Source organism: Psammomys obesus, unplaced genomic scaffold (genome assembly GCF_907164565.1).
Source record: "Psammomys obesus unplaced genomic scaffold, mPsaObe1.curated_primary_1811, whole genome shotgun sequence".
NCBI lineage: Eukaryota > Metazoa > Chordata > Mammalia > Rodentia > Muridae > Psammomys > Psammomys obesus.
The window spans coordinates 45,149,735-45,169,088 of NW_026587216.1; the positions used below are offsets into that span (position 1 = coordinate 45,149,735).

The 19,354-nt window shown below is 40.4% G+C and overlaps 1 protein-coding gene across 2 annotated transcripts in view; it reads right to left on the reverse strand.

Moving 5' to 3' along the window:
• Ripk2 (receptor interacting serine/threonine kinase 2) overlaps positions 1 to 19,274 on the reverse strand; it is a 38,636-nt gene extending 19,362 nt beyond the window's left edge. Inside the window, exons 1-4 of one of the 2 annotated variants that reach the window (XM_055603532.1) lie at positions 18,967 to 19,274; positions 14,723 to 14,876; positions 12,058 to 12,213; positions 4,902 to 5,059 (exon numbers count right to left, since the gene is read on the reverse strand). In XM_055603532.1, coding sequence (XP_055459507.1) covers positions 4,902 to 5,059; positions 12,058 to 12,213; positions 14,723 to 14,876; positions 18,967 to 19,139 — 641 coding nt within the window. In that variant the 5' untranslated portion in view covers positions 19,140 to 19,274. Of the gene's footprint in view, positions 1 to 4,901; positions 5,060 to 12,057; positions 12,214 to 13,794; positions 13,872 to 14,722; positions 14,877 to 18,966 lie in introns of those variants that run through there. The other variant, XM_055603533.1, reaches the window with a different exon arrangement.
• Positions 19,275 to 19,354: the final 80 nt, after the last annotated feature.

Consider the following 19,354-nt stretch of genomic DNA (forward strand, 5'->3'; position numbering starts at 1 on the left):
GTTGACTGTATTAAGAAACAAAATCCTACTTTCTGTTTTCTCTAAGAATCTTACCTTATTGATAAAGATAAAACTATCAAAAACAAGCTGAGAAGTTATTCTGATGACAAAGCCAACTACCAACCATAGTTGATCGGAAGAGACAGAAAGACTGCCACACTAAGAAAGGATGAATTAGCCAAGGACAAGTAACAGCTGTAAATGTACATGCAGTAAACTTTGACATTCCCAATATCAATATAACAGATGAATATAAAAGGCCTGGTTTTTGAAACAACAATAACAGTCAATTCAGTCAACAGTTAGGCCAACCAAGCTAAACACGAATAAAGACATCTCAGAGTTAAAATACATCTTAGGCCAATGGTTTGAGGGGATATCTACTGAATGTTCCGTCCAACTGAAACAGAACAAACATCCTCCTCAGCAGGCTAAGGACCTTCTCTAAAACACACTCCAGTCTAGGCAATAAATCAAGTCGAAGCAAGTATAAAAGAATCAAAATCACCCCTTGCATCTTCTCAGCTCCTAGTGCAATAAAACTATAAATCAAAACACAGAAAAAAAACCTACAGAACCATAGAAGTACATGGAGACTGAAGAATGTGCTCTTGAATTACCACTGGGTCATTCAAGAAATCAGAGAGAAAATTTAAAAGTTCCTAGAATCAAATGAAAGCCTAAATGAAATGAAAGTCTAACTTACGAGATAGTTGTAAGAGAAACACTTTTAGTTATGAGTGCTCTTAAAACCAGAAAGATGTCAAATAATAACCTAATGATGTACCCTCAAGGTACTAAATAAAATGGTGGTACACTCCCAGCACTTGGGAGGCAGAGGCAGGAGGATCTCACGAGTTTGAGTCCAGCCTGGTCTAAAGAGTGAGTTCCAGGACACAGAAACCCTGTATCCAAAACAAAGAACAATCCAAACTCAAAAGCACTGGATCAAGAAAAATAAAGATCAGGGCAGAGCTTAATGAAATGCAGACAAAAATAATATATACTTGGTTGTGAGTCTAGCCAGGTGAACCATCTCTCAGTCCAAGAGTTGGTTCTTTAAAAACAAAAATAAGATAGACAAATCTTAGCTGACTAGCCAAAAGACAAAAGCCCAACTTAATAAATGCTGAGACAAAAACAGGGAGGATACTTTTTTATTTTCAATAAAATACAAAGACTCATTAGGGAGTACTTTAAAAACTCCTTAAAAAGAACACACCTGGAGAATATGTAAGAAATGGTAAATTCTTAGATATATTTGACCAACCAAAATTAAATCAAGATATGCATACACATGCAATCAATGACACCTATGTCATAGTAAACTCTCCTAAAAAGGAAAAACTCAGGAGAAGTTGGATTCTTTGTCAAACTTTACCAAGCTCTTTTTTGTTTTTTTTTGGGACAGGGTTTCTCTCTGTAGGTCTGGCTGTCCTGGAACTCACTATGCAAACCAGGCTGGCTTGAACTCACAGAGGTCTGCCTGTCTTTGCCTCCTGAGCATTGGGATAAAGGTGTACGTCTCCTTGTTTAGCTCTCTATCAAGCTTTTTTAAAAAAAATTATTTTCTTCACAATTTATTCATTATATATCCTAATTGAAGCCCCCTCCCTCAACTCCCCCAGTCCTACCCCTCCCCCCTTTCCCTCATCCCTTTCCCCTAGTCCACTGAAAGAAGGAGTTCTCCTCTATTGCCATCTGCCCACAGCTTGTTAAGTCTCATTAGGACTGCCTGGATCCTCTTGTTCTGTGGCCTGGCAAGGCTGCATCATCAGGGGCAAGTGATCAGAGAGCAGGCAACTAAGTTCATGATAGAGGCAGCCCCTGCTCCCCTCACTCAGAGTTCCACATGGAGACTGAGCTGCCAATTGGTCACATCTGAGAAGGGAGTCTAGGTCCTCTCCACGCATGGTCCTCTGTTGGTGCTCCAGTCTCTGCAGGACCCCCTAAGCTCAGATCTTTTAGTTTTGTTGGTCTCCTTGTGGGGCTCCTGTCCCCTCCATGTTGCTCTCTTCCTACCTCTCTCTTCCTTCAGAAGACTCCCTGTGCTCTGCCCAAAGTCTGATTCTTAGTCTCAGTATCTGCTTCAAACCCTTGTTGGGTGAATCCTTTCAGAGGACCCTTTATAGACTCCCATCCTGTTTCCTCTCTTCTACTGCTTCTGGTGTCTACCCTGTTTGCCATTCTGAATGAGATTTAAGCATCTTCCCTAGGGTTCTCCTCAGTGTTTAGCTTCTTTAGGTCTGTAGATGGCTATTCTATATTATATGGCTAATATCCACTTATAAGTGAGTGTATACCATGTCTGTCTTTCTGTTTCTCCGTTACCTCACTCAGGATGATTTCTTTTAGTTCCATCCATTTGCCTGCAAATTTTATGATTTCCTTGTTTCTAAAAGCTGAGTAGTATTCCATTGTATAGATGTACCATGATTTCTGTATCCATTCCTCTGTTGAGGGACATCTGGGTTGTTTCTAGATTCTGGCTATTACAAATAAAGCTGCTAAGAACATAGTTGAGCAAATATCTTTGTTGTATGGTGGGACATCTGAGAAAGGACCAGATTGATTTCCAAAGTGGTTGTAGACATTTGGACTCCCACCAGCAATGGAGAAGCGTTCCCCTTTCTACACATCTTCTCCAGCATGTGTTGTCACTTGAGTTTTTGAACTTAGCCATTCTAATAGGTGTAAGATGGAATCTCAGAGTTGTTTTGATTTTCATTTCCTTGATGACTAAGGATGTTGAACATTTCTTTAAGTGTTTCTCTGACATTCTATTTTCCTCGAGAATTCTCTGTGGTCTATCAAGCTTTTAAGGAAGAGAAAACACCGATGTTCCTCCAACTGGGGTACTGGCTAATTTTATGTCAACTTGCCACAAGCTACAGTCATCAGAGAGGAGGAAGCCTCAATCGAGAAAATGCCTCTGTAAGATCCAGCTATAAGGTCTTTTTAAAAATTAGTGACTGATGGCACAGCCCATTGTGGGTGGAGACACTCCTGGGCTGCTGATCATGGGTTCTATAAGAAAGTAGGCTGAGCAAGGCTGTAACCAGCACCCCTCCATGACCCCTGCATCAACTCCTACCTCCAGATCCCCCCCATCCTTGCTTTCTTCAATTACAGACTACGATGTGGAATTATAAGCCAAATAAACCCTTGCCTCCCCAGACTGCTCTTGGTCATTGTGTTTTGTCACAGCAATAGAAACCCTAAGACAAATGGAAAGCAAAGTGACACTACCAAACTCATTCTAAGAAGCCAACATTGCCCTGATAACAAAACTGGACAGGGACACAACAGAAAAAATAAAACTATGGTCCAGTTTCCTCAATGAATATATATGTAAAACTTCTGCAAATCAAATTTAGAAGCACATTAAGCAGATCATACATTTTGACCACACTGCTTTCATCTCAGGTACGCAAGGTTGGTTCAACATTGACAAATCAGTAAGTGTGGTGTACAACAGTCATAATGACAGAAACCACAGGATCTTCTCAAAGCAGGAAAAAAAACCCAACCCAACCCAAACCAAACCAAACCAACCGAAACCAAAGAAAATGGTCTGTCTTTTTAGAATCAAAGCAGTGTTAGGGAAGTCTTGGCTAGACTGTGCAGTCTTCATTTAGCAGAATTAACTCTTTTAAGATCTTCTTTACTCAGTTATCTGAGTTAAATGAATCAGGGGACAATGGAAGTATTTTTTTTTTCATACAACAATAGGAATGTGAAAGATATTTGTACTAAGTACTCACTGACATAAACAGGTTGCCACTGGATTTAAGAAGTAGTGAGAAAACCTTTTCTTGAAAAAAGGGGTATATAATCATGTAACTTTCTAGTCAAGACATGCCATTTACTACTAACAGCACTTTCATTTTTACTATTAATTATTGATTAAAGGTAGCAAAAGTTGTTTGAAAGGGCTATCACATGGGTTTAAAATAAACATAGAAAGCCTGATTTTGCATTCATTCGCAGATGTGAATTATACATGAGGTAAAAGTTCCCATACTCTAATTCTGTGCATAATAAATTATAATCCTCCTTTTCTCTACTCAAAGAAGCAATATTAAAAACAACGAATTACTCTTCTTGCTGAGCTTTGAGGCTATAACTAGCTTTAAATGAAACAGGAAACCATAATTCTCTTAAACACATTAATTCACTGAATAAAGGATCCATCCATATATAAACATTAAGGATAATTTAAATGAAATCATTCCTAATAAGTTTAACAGTTTGCTTATTTCTCTTTAAAAGTGTGTATAATGTGTAAGGAACAGTGACTAAACATTACAGACTACTGTATGCTAAAAACCTCTGAGCACTGTTACATTTTTATAGGACAAAACATACACCTTCGTATTTTAAACACTGTTGAAATTGCTAGTAAGGGAACAGGGACTGTTTCTGACATGAACTCAATGGCTGGCTCTTTGACACCCCCCCCCGGGGGGGGGGGGAGGAGCAGCCTTGCTAGGCCACAGAGGAGGACATTGGCCACAGAGGAGGACATTGCAGCCAGGCCTGATGAGACCTGATAAGCTAGGGTCAGATGGAAGGGGAGGAGTACCTCCCTTATCAGTGGTCTTAGAGAGGGTCAGGGAAGAGATGAGAGAGGGAGGGTGGGGTTGGGAGGAAATGAGGGAGGGGGCTACAGCTGGGATACAAAGTTAATAAACTGTAACTAATATAAACATTTTAATTAAAAAAAGGAAAAAAAAAGAAATTGCTTAAAGCAAAAGTGTTTAATTTGAAAAATGTCAACCGTGGCCTCTAATTCATTTTCATCATAAGTTACTAGAAGAAAACCTCATTATAAATTGAGGCAAGAAAATTCTGGCTGATTACTCTTATGTTTATGATAAAACAAAAGCAATAGCCTGTACCTGTATATATCATGCTTCACGCTGGCCCTGGATTTCTGTCCGGGTTCGTAGTTTTCAGGTGGCATATAGATAATGGTCCCTCCTTCAGGTGCAGATTTGCTATTTCGTGACTGAGAGAGTGACATCATGCGCCATTTTGATAAACCAAAATCTGCAATCTGTAAGTGGAAAATGTTAAATTAAAACTTTTTTCTTTAAAACATCTATGAGTTAACTGCCTTTGTTTTCATAAAACGTATTTATAAGGGTTATCACACCCAAGAAAAGCTATGTACTATTAATATTCCACAGCCTCTTACCTAATTAAATACTATATCATTATACCCAATAACTCTACACGTGCTATCCACTGATAAGGTTTGAAGCAGAATACTACACATTTTTAAGGGAAACCAATTGTTTCAGAATCTGAGTAAGTATATACACCTAATATTGGTTTTTATGGCAAGAAGCCTTGGGGCAGGCTGTGCCCTAAATCCTTCTACCGTTGACTATTCTTCCTCAGACGCCACACAGTAGACTGAGCATCGCTTACAAATCAGGCAGGCCTATGTAGTCTTTAATAATTATTCCTATTAGATTTATTCGTGTGTACGTGTGTGGTCATGGTAGGCCAGAGGGCAACTCTAGAAGCCAAGTTTTTCCTTTCATCATGTGGATTCTGGGGATGAAATCTCAATTGTCAGGCTTCGCAGAAAACACTTGTATAGTTGAGACAGTCTGCCAAACCTGGTTTATATGGTATGATTCTTCTTCAAAAAGTGGTGATGTTAAATTCTGAAATAAGTAACATCTTATAAGAGTAAAGGTCACCGTTATATGACTCATGTTCACTATTAAGAGTTACTTTGGATAGTTACATATCATGTATTTGAGTCCCCAAGAATGCACAGCTAAAGAATTGATGAATGGCAAGCATTTTTATTTTAAGTATGTCTTTTTATAGCTTTATTTAGATTGTCAATTTGTATATATGTTATAGAACATAGGCTTTATAGCTTTATTAATATTTAAAAGTTTCCTTACTTTTTAAAAATAAAAGGTAAAATGCAAGACCAGAAATACTATTTAGTGGGCAAGGAGTATGGGAAAACTTCAGAGAAATTTAAATTACTTAGACTTATAATACATACTGAATAAGTTAACAAAGTAGAATGGGCTCCATCCTGGGTAACTGGTATTTTTGAGTATTTAATTCTTGTATTTTTATAGGGGAAAAATATTTATACCTGTTTTGATAAATGAGATAAACATTTCAGCCCCCAGCCCATCAAAACAAGAACACACAAACCTTTCATCTATATTTTCTATAAGCTCAAGAGAAAACAAACTAGAAATGATCAAGGGGAGACATGCTGTCAAACCCTGGAAAGCCAGTTCTAAAGGCAAGGAAGCTTCAGTTATAAACACTGGACTCTAGAGTTGAGATTATTTCACTTTGTAGCCCAATTCTATCACTTACTTGGTTGTGTGACCCTGAGAAGACTGTTTAATTTCTCTGTGCTCTACATTATTTACCTGTATCTGGGGATAACGTACCCTAGGGAAATGTGTTGAGGTAATTCCAACTAGTCCTTCTAAGAAATTATTCAGAAGAGCGTCTGTCACATGAGATAGTTACTATTGCTAATGTAAGCATGTACTGAATCAGCATACTGCATTCCATTTACATGTATAAATTATAAACTCAGAACAAAAAATGTAAAAAGTAATGTCAGTCTGAGTTTTAAAAAGGAAAAAAAAAATGTTGATTCTGCAACATTAGGAGACAATACTTTAACCCAGGTCAAAAAAACCTTTGTAAGAATTTGTAAAGGGGTGCTTTAAGTTATCAAAAAGGAAACTTTAAGAGTAATCAGAAAGTATAGAAACCAGCAAGAATTCAGGACAACAAATTACAAAGACCAGTGCTCAGTTTTACATTCTGCATACCAGAGTTGCTCCACAAACAATAAAAGAAGTTAAATAATTTTGATAGTATTGCTACCATACCACCAACTTAAAAGTTTGTATCGATGAGAAATTTTGTCTTACTTTTATAACACCATGTTTGACTATTAACTGGGCAGGTATATTTATTAGATGGAGAAGATCTGAAATTCATTTGCTCACTTAATTATGGAATGTTTCTATATGGTGTTATGCATGTGGTGGTTAACAATCCAGGCTAAACTGTTTTCTTCATGAAACTTACAGTCTGCCTGGTCTGGGCTGCATAAGACCCTTTCACAAAAAAAAGAAATACAGTTGTGTTTTGTTTTGTTTTTTGTTTTTTTTTTTTTTTATTATGTATGTGTGTGTGTGTGTGTGTCAGTTGGTGAAAACTACTATGGAGAAGAATAACGTATAGAATACAGAGAGGAACTAGGTGGGGTATGATGGAAAGAATGACTGTTCCTGATGACATAAGCCCTGGAGACACTTGGGAAAGCAGTGAAGCAAGCACCCCTTTAGGCATCTTAAGAAGAAAGTATAATGGTACCCAGAAGAATATCTCCAAGAAACAGAATAGCAATTTCCTGAAAGTACGAATTAACATGAGGACTGGCATTTCAACACAAACGGAGTTTCTTAGGGCTACATTGCACTGCTCTGTTCTTTTTTTTTTTTCAATTTTTTTTCTTTATTAATTACACTTTACTCACTTTGTATCCCCCCACCCCCTGGTTCCCTCCCTCCTCCCGTCCCAATGCCTCCCTTCCTCCACCCTCTGCATGCATGCCCCTCCCCAAGTCCACTGATAGGGGAGAACTTCTGTTCCTTCCTTCTGATCCAAGTCAATTAGGTCTCATCAGGAGTGGCTGCATTGTCCTCTTCTGTGGCCTGGTAATGCTGCTTCCCCCTCAGGGGAAGGTAATTAAAGAGCAGGCCAATCAGTTCATGTCAGAGACAGTCCCTGTTCCTATCACAATGGAACCCTCTTGGATACTGAACTGCCATGGGCTACATCTGTGCAGGGGTCTTAGGTTATCTCCATGCATAGTCCTTGGTTGGAATAGCAGTCTCAGGAAAGACCCCTGTGCTCAGATTTTTTGGTTCTGTTGCTCTCCTTGTGGAGTTCCTGTCTTCTCCAGATCTTATTGTTTCCCACTTCTTTCCTAAGATTCCCTGTACTCTTGCTAAAATGCTCAATTCCTACCCAGAAAGGCAAAGATGATAGACATCAGAAGAAGGAGAAAAGAGGGAACAAGTCAGGAGCTTGATACAGAGGACCTCTGAAAAGCTCTGCCCTGCAGACTGTCAATGTAGATACGGAGACTTATGGCCAACCTTTGGGCAGAGTGCTCTGTTCTTAAGGGAGGCTGAAGTCTTACTCCCACACAGCAAGGTCAGATCTGATACCGGACAAAAGGAATTCTTAAAAGTACAGGATAAGGAGAGTTATTTAAACAATAATACATGAAAAATGACAAGAATAACAACACAAACATCAAAAAGAAACTTCTCGGGGCCTCTAGTCTAATTTGAGGAGCATGACTGCCCATTGCAACTGGTAAATTACTAACCCCCCTTTTCTGTTTTCTTGTGATAGGGTCTCAGCCGTCAGATTGGCCTCAAACTCACTATGTAACTTAGGCTGGCCCTGAACTCGTCACCCACCTGCTGTATCCCCCAAGTGTTTCTTTAAGTTTTATTAAGTGTTTCGAAGCACAACATCACACTTTGATCCAGCCCCGCATGCATCAGATTTTGCTAGATGCATTTTGGTCAGCTACTCTAAGGATCAGCATTTGAAATTAGAGCTAAGGCAGGCAATCAAATAGCACCAGAGGTTAAAAATCATGTAACAAGGAGCTGACTGAGGACGGGAAAGCTATTTAGCAGAGAAAAGGGAGATCTCCCCGGAAATGTGAGAAGAAGTGGGACTGTCGCTATCCAAATGCTAGAATGGATTTGTATTGAAGAAGAATTTTATTAAATTATCAATAAAACATGAGGTAGGACTAAAGGATGAAAACAACAGGGAAGGGAGTTTGGTCATTTAGGAAAGTGTCAGTTACTCACATAAAGGTGTTGTGTGCTCTACTATGGAGTAGCTACTCTGGGAAGGGGGACTGTTGCAAGGACTCAGTGCCAGCTCACCACAAGGTCTTGCAGAAATGACGGGACACCTATGTCAGTCCCTCTGTCCATGTCAGGAATGCTAGAGCACAAGCTTGACCTTTTTTGTTATTTTGTTTTGTTTTGTTTTTTCGAGTCAGGTTTTCTCTGTGTAGCTTTGGCTGTCCTGGACTCCCAAGGCCCAGGCTGTCTTCGAACTCACAGAGATCCGCCTACCTTTGCCTCCCTGAGTGCGGGATTACAGGAATGCACCGCTGTGCCTTGGTAGCTTGACCTTTCTTTCTCTTCCCAAACTATCATTTTATTTTAAGAAAAAATATTCAGTAAATATTTTAAATTTAACTTTTCTCATGCTCTGTGTTAAATTTTTCCACTGTTACAACTTCTCTGTTAAGTAATAGAGGAATAAGTGTTTCTTTAACAGTTTTAATATTTAAAATCACCTTTTATGTATGCTATGGAAACAGGTATATAAAAATGAGTTGCATTTAATATTAATTACTCCGTAGTTACTGCTTAATTGAGTTCTCCTATTCTATACAGGGTTACAGTTTACCTTGCCTTCACACAAAAACAAATTCAAGAAATGAGGTTTCAGCATAAAAGCACAATAGTAAGAAAACCTTACGATTAGAAGGCAACACAGGAATGGCTGCATGGGATCTGATAGACTAAGATCAGAAGGAAGGAGAAGAGGAACTCCCCTATCAGTGGACTTGGGAGGGGTAAGCGAGAAGAAGGGGGAGGGAGGGTAGGGCTGGGAGGGGAGAAGAGAGGGGCTTATGGGGGGATACAAAGTGAATAAACTGTAATTAATAAAAAATAAAAAAAGATAAAAAAAATCACTGTAGAAGACAACACAGAGGAAGATCATCAGTACCTAGAGTTGAAAGCGCAGTGCTTGCAAGTGATAGCAAAAGCATGATGAATAAGGGAAAAAAAGTGGTAAACTGGACTTATCAAAGTTAAAATTTTTCTTGGTGACAGGCTTTGCTAAAAGGATAAAAATAGGCCTAGGAAATGGCTCAGTGGTAAAGTACTGCTGGGCAAACATAATCTGAGCCTAATGTTTCAGACCACATAAAAAAACCAGGTGTGGCAGGGTGCACCTGTAAACAAAGCACTCAGGAACTGGAGGCAGGAGGATCTCTGTTACTAGCCAGCTAGGATAGCCAATGATAACACACACACACACACACACACATGTGCATACACATGTATTTTCCACCATTCAACACAAACACATGGATGACAACACAAGCTGTGAAGAAGTATTTGAAAGAAATATCTGAAAATTATTATCTGATGAATGAAGGGGTCATTTAAATTACATGCAGGGTTCTTAAAACTGAATGGTTAAAAACTAAGTTAAGAAAATCGAGTGGTTAACAATGAAAAACTCAAATAGAAAATAGGATTATGCAAGAAGCTTTTCATTGAAAAGGGCAGAGAGGGCAAGGAAGCACATGAAAAGGGTGAAAATTTCCAACTCCTGCCCAGTTTGTGCTCTGGAAGCTGTACTCTAACTCTGCAGGGGAACTGAGTAAAGGGAGCATGGAACTACTTTGTAGCCTCCTTATAACCTCCTACGACTCTACACTAACTTCAAAATAACTGAAGTAGGTGAAATAAAAAAGGTAAAACTATTTTTTTTGACAATTTTAATCTAAGAAACAGTGGATTGCTCTTTTGTACCAAATTCTATCTCTAATGTTTAAAGATAACTGAGCCTTCAGCCTGGTGTGGTGGTGTACACCTTTAAACCCAGCACCTGGAAGGCAGAGGCAGGAGAATTTATGTGAGTTCCAGGCCAGCCAGGGATACAAAGTGAGATTCTGCCTTATACAAACAAACAACAAAGGATAAACGAATCATTTCTAGAAAGAGGCTGGCATATAGAGAGCCAAGGAAGACCTGAATGGATCTGAATGGACGAATATTGCGGACCCAGAGGTGTGGCCATGTCAAGGACCTAAGTCCTCAGACCCTTAGGAATGACAACGCCTTGCCCTGTCCCACTGCAAATGTTGGCACTGTGTCCAAAAAGTAGGAACTACAGCTCCCTCCTCCTGGACCTTTACAGCCTGAGACTCTTCATTCCTTCACCTGCCCAGTCAGGTTTTCAAGCCCCAATCCACGGGGAGGTGGTACTGACAGAATTAAGACACGGCTAAAAAGTTTCTTCAGAATTATTAAGAACAAAGATTATGAGACTGACACACTGCCTACTGCGCTAGAAAAGATCTTCCTGAGTGAGGTATCCCAGAAGCAGAAAGATACACATGGTATATACTCATTTATAAGTGGATATTAGACATATAATATAGGATAATCATACTAAAATCTGTACACCCAAAGAAACTAATCAAGAAGGAGGACCCTATGTAAGATGATCAATCCCCATTCAGAAAGGCAAAGAAGATAGATCAGAAGAGGGAGAAAACAAGTAATAGGACAGGAGCCTACTACAGAGGGCCTCTGAAAGGCTCTACCCTGCAGGGTATCAGAGCAGATGCTGAGGCTCATAGCCAAACTTTGGGCAGAGTGAAAGGAAATCTTATGAAAGAAGGGGGAGATAGAAAGACCTGGAGGGGACAGGAGCTCCACAAGGAGAGAAAAAAAAAATTGGGCAAAGAGATTCTTTCTGAGACTGACACTCCAACCAAGGACCATTCATGGAGATAACCTAGAACCCCTGCATAGATGTAGCCCATGGCAGCTCAGTGTCCAAGTGGGTTTCCTAGTAATGGGAACAGGCACTGTCTCTGACATGAACTCAGTGGCCTGCTCTTTTATCAGTACCTCCTGAGGGGCGGCTAGCCTTACCAGCCCCAGAGGAAGACAATGCAGCCAGTTCTGATGAGACCTGATAGGCTAGGGTCAGATGGAAGGGAAGGAGGACCTGCCCTATCAGTGAACTCGGGGAGGGGGGGAGTGGACTATGGGAGAAGAGGGAGGGAAAGTGGGATTGGGAGGGGATGAGGGAGGGGGCTACAGTTGGGATACAAAATTAATAAACTGTAATTAATAAAAAAATAAATAAATTTTAAAACAGAACAAAGATCTGGAGAAGCCTCCCATCCCAAATAGTTACCTTAACATGAAATTCATTATCCAACAAGATATTCTGAGTCTTTAAGTCATGATGCAGTAGAGGGGGGTTCATATTATGCAGGTAATTTACACCAAGAGCTATTTCATGCAGAACGCGGAATCTCAATGGCCACGCAATATCAGGATATTCAATCTTCTTCATATGGGTGAAGGAAACAAAATAAAAATTACTACCATAATTTAACTCTTAAAAATTAAGAATTCCACGAGGAAACAGATTATAAACTAAGATAAGACATACCCTCAATTTCATAATGTAGTATTAGTTGATACTGTTTAATATTCTCATATTTTACTTTCTTTAGTTTTTAGAGATGCGTATAACTGTAGCAGTGGTATTAGCCATGCAACTGCATGAGATCACTGCCTCGGTCTTTAGCATAAACAGCTCTCAATTACTTCTGTGCGGATGCAGTCAGACATATGTGTTTACATTCCCATCCTCCACTCAGTTCAATGGCTTCATCAAATAGCTTACACCCATAAACACATGCACATACAGAAAACAAAACTGCTTCTGACATGTGAAACCATTCATTTAAAACTTTAACTTTTTATATTAATTTAAAACTACAATAGTATTATAATCTCTACATCAGTTAAAATTGGGAGTGCGCATTTATTTGAAGTGTTAATATCTCAAATCTGAAAACATTTGTTATTATAGTTTGTGTGTGTGCGCACATGTACACACAGTATGAGGAAGATACATGTTCTAGAGGGTGAGCGTGGAAGCAGAGGACAACCCTGTGAAGTCAATTCTTTCCTTTACATGAGCTTTGGGGTCATCAGGCTTGTACTGCTGTTGGCAAGTGCCTGTACCTGCTGAGCCACCTTTCTGATCTAGACCTCGGACTTTTAATTGTACAATTTACCTCTTATAAGAACCTTTGAGAGTTTTCTGCTTGTGGAATCACAGGCCATTTTGAGTCCATCTGAGTTTCTTTAAAATCATTGTTTTCTAAATAAATAAGCTAATGCAGTTTCTCAGGAGAATGTGCACACTCAGAAAGATCAGACACTGTGGAAAAGGTGCAATGGCTCATCAGGGATTGTACGCATGGGTTCATTTTCCAAAATACTGTGTAGAAGTCACTTTTTAAAGAAGAGCTAAAACTGCCTTGTGATTCTTTTTTAAAACAAATTTGCTTAAATTTCAGTGACCAATTGGTAAGGGGATGTTTCAAAATATTTTAGGCTGCTTTAATAGTGTATTTCCAATTTATTCAATGATCTTTCATGATGTCATGGGTCAGTGATCAAGATAAATACCATTGTGAGCAATCAGTTCATAATTTAGGGTGGTATGCTAAGGAAGTCAAAAGAGATATGAAACACTACATGGAGCATCTCCTCCTGGGGAGCAGATACAGCTCAATGCCTTGAAGTAAGTGAATCTTTTGTTGGTGTATAAAGAGCGGACTTTTTCAGAATCCTATGAAGTTTAAGAAGCAATGTGGCCTCTGAATGGCAGTGTCATGGAGTCAAGAGTAGCCTGACACCCACTCTATATTTTACGGTCATACTTAAGAGTTAGCAAGACCCTAGAAGAGCCTACAGAATTTCCAGTGGGCTCTAAGTCTGGGTGCCACCGTATCGATAGAGATGTGGAAAGAAAACATTAGAATTCCTGCTTAAACTTCACTTCTCAAACAACAAAAAAGAAGTCGTGATTTATAGAATCTTTGTAACTTATGGCTGGGGCAGGTACACAAACCTTACAGACTGACACCAGCTACTTCAGTCCATCTTTGTTTCAGATGGTCACAAGTCATGAATAGAATGCGGTGTATTCTGAAACAAAGAGGAAGTCACTCCATGAGTGGCTGGCAGTGGTGCCCACTTTCCCTTGCCTGTGTAGAAAGCACTGAGATGTGTTAAAACGTGGGAGTGCCACAGGTATTCACAGGTATAATGCAGTTCTACTTAGCCCAAATCCTTATAAAAATGGAGCAGCTGACCTAAAAAGATTTCTGAAAGAAAATGCAGACTTGAAAAAAATCAGGGAGTAGGACCAAGCAAAAATAAAAAGTATAGTACATGTATTTTAAGAATGGTGACCCACAAGTTTATTTATTGATAGGATTCACAAATAAAAGCCAGAGTAACTCATACCTTGAAAAAAAAAATCAGTAATGGCTCAAACTATTATAGATAGAAAAATGTCATGTATCTTGTCATTTGGGATAATTTACATGGTCCATTAAATGATAATACTTAATTTGGAATCTAAATAGTTACTAATATAAAATATGGCTTAACAATGGACCATATAGTATACTGACTGAACTTTTCTATTTTCCATGCCTACCTGTTTATTAATATGCATATATATATTTATTCACATATATTAACACATACATACATATATCTGCTTACATATCTACTCTGAATTTACTCTGAATGTCACAGTCACATATGCAAAATAATTTAGGACCTTTGAATTCAAGCCCAACTCCATAGTACTTTGAAGCAACACAAACTAAGCCACAAAAGGCAAAAAAGTTAGTCACTTTCATGGTGCTTCATATTCTTACTTGATTCATTTATATACTACAAAGTGATGTGATTGAAGAACAAAAATACTACAAATAGTTTGAGATGACTAAATAATAATTGTAGTCATGAGAACAAGCAGTACTTACTCTATGTAGAAGCTCATTTAATGATCCATTTGGCATGTATTCAGTAACTATGCCCAAAAATTCAGGCTCATTGCAAATTCCCAAAATTGGAAGAATGTAACTAAATCTAGCTTTATGTAGTATTTCAGCTTCTCGTAAGATATCGTTTCTTTCACTAAGGAGAAAAAGAATAATTATTTCAGATAATAAAAAACATACAATGACCATGTCCCACAGATTAACTAAGGATATATTCCCCCCCCCCAAACACACACACTCTAATTAGCTATGTAGCCTCATGTGAGTTTTCAACTTCTGTGTCCCTTGGTTTCATCACATTGAAAACAGAGATAACATCCACTCCATGGATTCTAGCCTGTTTAGGAAACAGCCAAAATAGCTTGTATCAACTGCTGGTGGCAAATGCGCTGCTCATGGTTCTCACTGCACTCCCACCAATGGTAGAAGTACCGCACATGGGTCATCGCTGTGCTTTTGCTAGGAAAGAGCAGGACAATGTTAGAGGAAGCCCCGAAAGTCAACCTGTCAGAATGACTGAAGCTTGAACTAATTAAGTTATTAAAGTTATTTTATAACAATAGGCACATACTTGATTAGAATGACTTGATGTTATGGTTATATACCACGTAAAATCTTTCCAAACATGAACGATCAAACATTCAAATATCGCAGATGTACTTAGTGGCCTGGAGCAGGTCCTCAACCCTCCTAGTGCTGCCACCCTTACAACAATGCCTCTTATTAACAGTACACCTCCAACAGTCCTGTGTCAAGTGAAGTGAAGAAGTGAAAGCAAAGCTGTGGCAGTTTAATGTGAACTAGGATATGTGACAGCATATAAAGAAGGAGGATGACAAAAAGACATGCTGGGACCCTAAGACTCGCAGAACTACTGCATCTGATAGCCAGAAGTGTTTGAGAAAGAGAAATCAGTAAAATTAATTTTGAAGATAATTATCTTGGCAGCATTCTATGGGATTAACAGAAAGAGGAACAGTTTTGAAGAGTGTAATAATGGTTTAGATACAAAGCAAGGGGAACCTGAAACTATAAAGTAGGAGTGGGAAGCAAAAAGAAAACAGTGCTCTAAGGGACTTGCAAAGAAAGACACAAACAAAGAAGTAAACTAAACAAACAGAAACAATGGAAGAAAACTGCTCTTGATGCCACCATCATTTCCCCCTAACCCCAGACACATGGGTGTTGGTAGCGATGACATAAATAGAAATGCTTCCAGGAGAAGCCTATTGAGTAAGTGATGATGATTAGTTGGCTCTTAAGAAATCCAAGCTCTGGGTGAATGACTGTTGAAGTAAGAATAGCAACAGACATTCCTGACCAGACCAGCTTAAAACACACGCAGAGAGACATACAAATACACACCCAACCATAGTTAGAAGTTATTTATTCTTTGAGTAGGCAAAAATATTTTATGTTTTAAATTCAGGAGTTGCAAGAAAACATAAAGCAAAGTTTCCCTCTGTCCCTTACCTTGACTGTAAGAAAACCAGTTATATCTATCTGTGAAGTCCATTTAATAAAACTTCAATTTCTCAAGTTCTGTATTTGCCTCAAGAGATACTGGTTACTGTGTAGTAGCTAACAGGATGAACCTGAAGATTCTGGGCTCTTGAGAAACATTCAAAGAGAGGGCACACTGTGCAAGCTCCGGTGACACGCATATATATACTCTTTCTTCCTTGGTTCAAAGGATGAAATAAGGGATTGGGACACAGCACAGTTGGTAAAGAGATTGTCATACAAGCAGGAGAATCTGAGTTTGATTTCTAAGAGCACTCATAAAAAAAAGCCAACAATAAAACATTCCCAACACACACACACACACACACACACACACACACACACACACACCTCACACAGAAAAATGGTGCTCCTGAGGAACAACACCTGAAGCTGACCCCTGGGCTCCACATCATGCACATGAACCAGCTCCTCCATCTTACACATGTACACACACACACACACACACACACACACACACACACACCACACACACAAGTCTGATGCATTCTTCCTTCCTGTCTACCACTTCATATGCAATCTAAGCCTTGGATCAACTTTCTAGAGCTGGTTTCATTATCTCCGCTTTCCATACAGGGACATCCAGAGTAAGAAAAATGAACGATCCTCTGGTGACCACAACACAAAGTGACAGGGTTTATGTCAGATGCAAACTGTAGCTCTGTTACTCTGAGGTCTGTTTTTCCTATTCTATTGGTTTAGTCAGATGGCTTGTGAGGTTAGATTTCAACAAGATTGAGGGAGAAAAATTAAATCAAAAGATTAAAAAAAAAAAAACAACTGAAAATGTAAAATACAGCCTTAATAACTGTATCACTAAAATTACCCAACTCAAATTTTCAATAGGAAACAGTTACCCCATCTGTAGGGTACTTGAACAAGCAACCAGTAGGAGTCATCAATCCACTAAGGCAGGAAGACTGCTATGGAAGGCCCACTCACTGGCTACGGAGGATGACTGAGTAATCACTAAAATAACATGTAACGTCACATAAACTTATTTTCCTTTCAGATCATGTTAAAGAACAACGGGTACATTATCCACACCAGAGCACAACAAATATACCTACAGTGTTTATTATTCATGTTTTAGAAATGAGAAAATGAGACACCCTCAGAGTCAACTGTGCTAGGCCTATGCTCATGTTAAGCTCAGTGAAAAGAATGCGATGCAGTAAGGCCAGGAGATTTTGTTGGTCTTATGAAGATAATTCCCTACTCAACTAAGCAAAACAATACTATGAAGTGGTTGGTGAATATGGGAAAGCAACTCCATCTTTATTCTTTGGCCCACAAAAGGCACAAACAAAGCTCAGATAAATTAAAACCTTGAAAGGCAGAATCCAAAGTGAAAACTCAATTAGCTTTGGTATACTCAGTGGTCTATCAGTGCACAGACTATATGTTTACTTAGTTCCTAACCAACCTCCTTTTAAAGTTGACCTCTTACACACACTTGCCAACGGCCCCGCAGACTACAATGCCTGGTCTAAACAGGCACAACACCTTGAACACTCCTGGATCTGGATCACGGTACACAAAAGTGTTAGCGCTCCAAACTACAATGTGATCTAGCCCATGCTGGCAAAAAGAGCCTCAGGCGCTAGAGGGTTAGTTATCTGACACTGGTTCTGACCTGGTGCCCACATTAACTGCCTCTGACCAATGGGACCGCTATGATTTCTGTGTTTTCAGAAATCATAGATCCAGGAGGAAAAGAGAACGTTGCAAACACCGATGTCAGGGAGTGAACTAAAAACTGAATGAAGGTCTGGTTAAATTCCCGATCAAAGGGAAATGCACAAGAGTTCTGACCAGACCCACTGCCTAACACATACAGTCACAGAGCCACGGCGGCACTTAGTTGTAAGGCTTTCTTGGAAACAGAAACCAAGGCTATTGCCTTTTTCCTGAAAATGTGGCAACTGCACTCAAGTAATATCAGCATGTGAGATAGTCAGTTTTTTATATCCATAATATTTGACCATTAACAGCCTTTCACTCAATTTACGGTTACAAAAACAGTGCACGCTTCCTTTGGGGAGTGCCCAAGTCAGAGCTCGACTAACAACTGCTGACGGAGCGTTTGATGTGTGAACTTCATGACTGCATGGAATAAGCCACAAACAAAACAAAACCGACCAGGTCAAACCAAACCCGACCATAATATGCAGGCTCTGGAGCAGCACTGCTTAATAAAAACACGGAGTGCGACACACTTAGAACCCTAGGAAAAAACATTTTGACATTTAATCAATATAAAAACACGGGTATATTATTATTATTATTATTATTTTTTGCTCAGAGCTAAATGTTCAAACCCCGGTGTGTATTTTGCACTCACTGCGTATTTCATTTCGGAGAGCACAGTTTCAAGAGCTCCGCAGCTCTTGTGGGCTAACAGCCAGCTAAAGATAAAGCAAAACACACATGCACTCACTGTACCAACACAGGTCGGGTTCAATAAACAGGCACTTAGAGGTGGCGGTGATTGCAGGTTTTTGGAAGGAGAGAAAACACCTCGGATGGCGGGGAGAGACAGGGAAGTGGGGAGGCGAGCTGGAAAGTCTGACACACACCCAGGGCAGCTTTTCCCTCGCACCAGGATAGCCCGGGAACTAAGGGGCGGCCGGAGCTGGCCCTGCCGGGGCCCGCGCGGCCGGGCCATCCCGCGTCCGAGGGGGCCGGCGGCGGCGCCCTACCTGTCGAGCAGCGGCGTGTGGATGTGCAGGTGCTTCACGGCCACCCGCACGCGCCAGTCCGCGTGGCGCGCCGACGACACGGTGCCGGAGGCGCCGCGGCTGAGGTAGTGCAGGTCGGCGAGCTTGTGGTAGGGGATGGTGGGCAGCGCGCTGCAGATGGCGTCCCCGTTCATGGCTCCGGCTCCGCCCGACCCGGGCAGCGGCCCCGTGCGGTGCGGCGCTAGGTCGCGGGGCGGCCCATTCCCGCGCGGCCGCTGCAGTTCCGGCCCGGCCGGCTGTTCCTGGGAGCCCGTCGGGTCTGCGGCCCCCGCCGGCCTTCCTCCGCCCTCCTCCCGGGCTCCGGGCCCCGCCCTCCGCCGGCCCCGCCCTCCGCCGGCCCCGCCCCCCG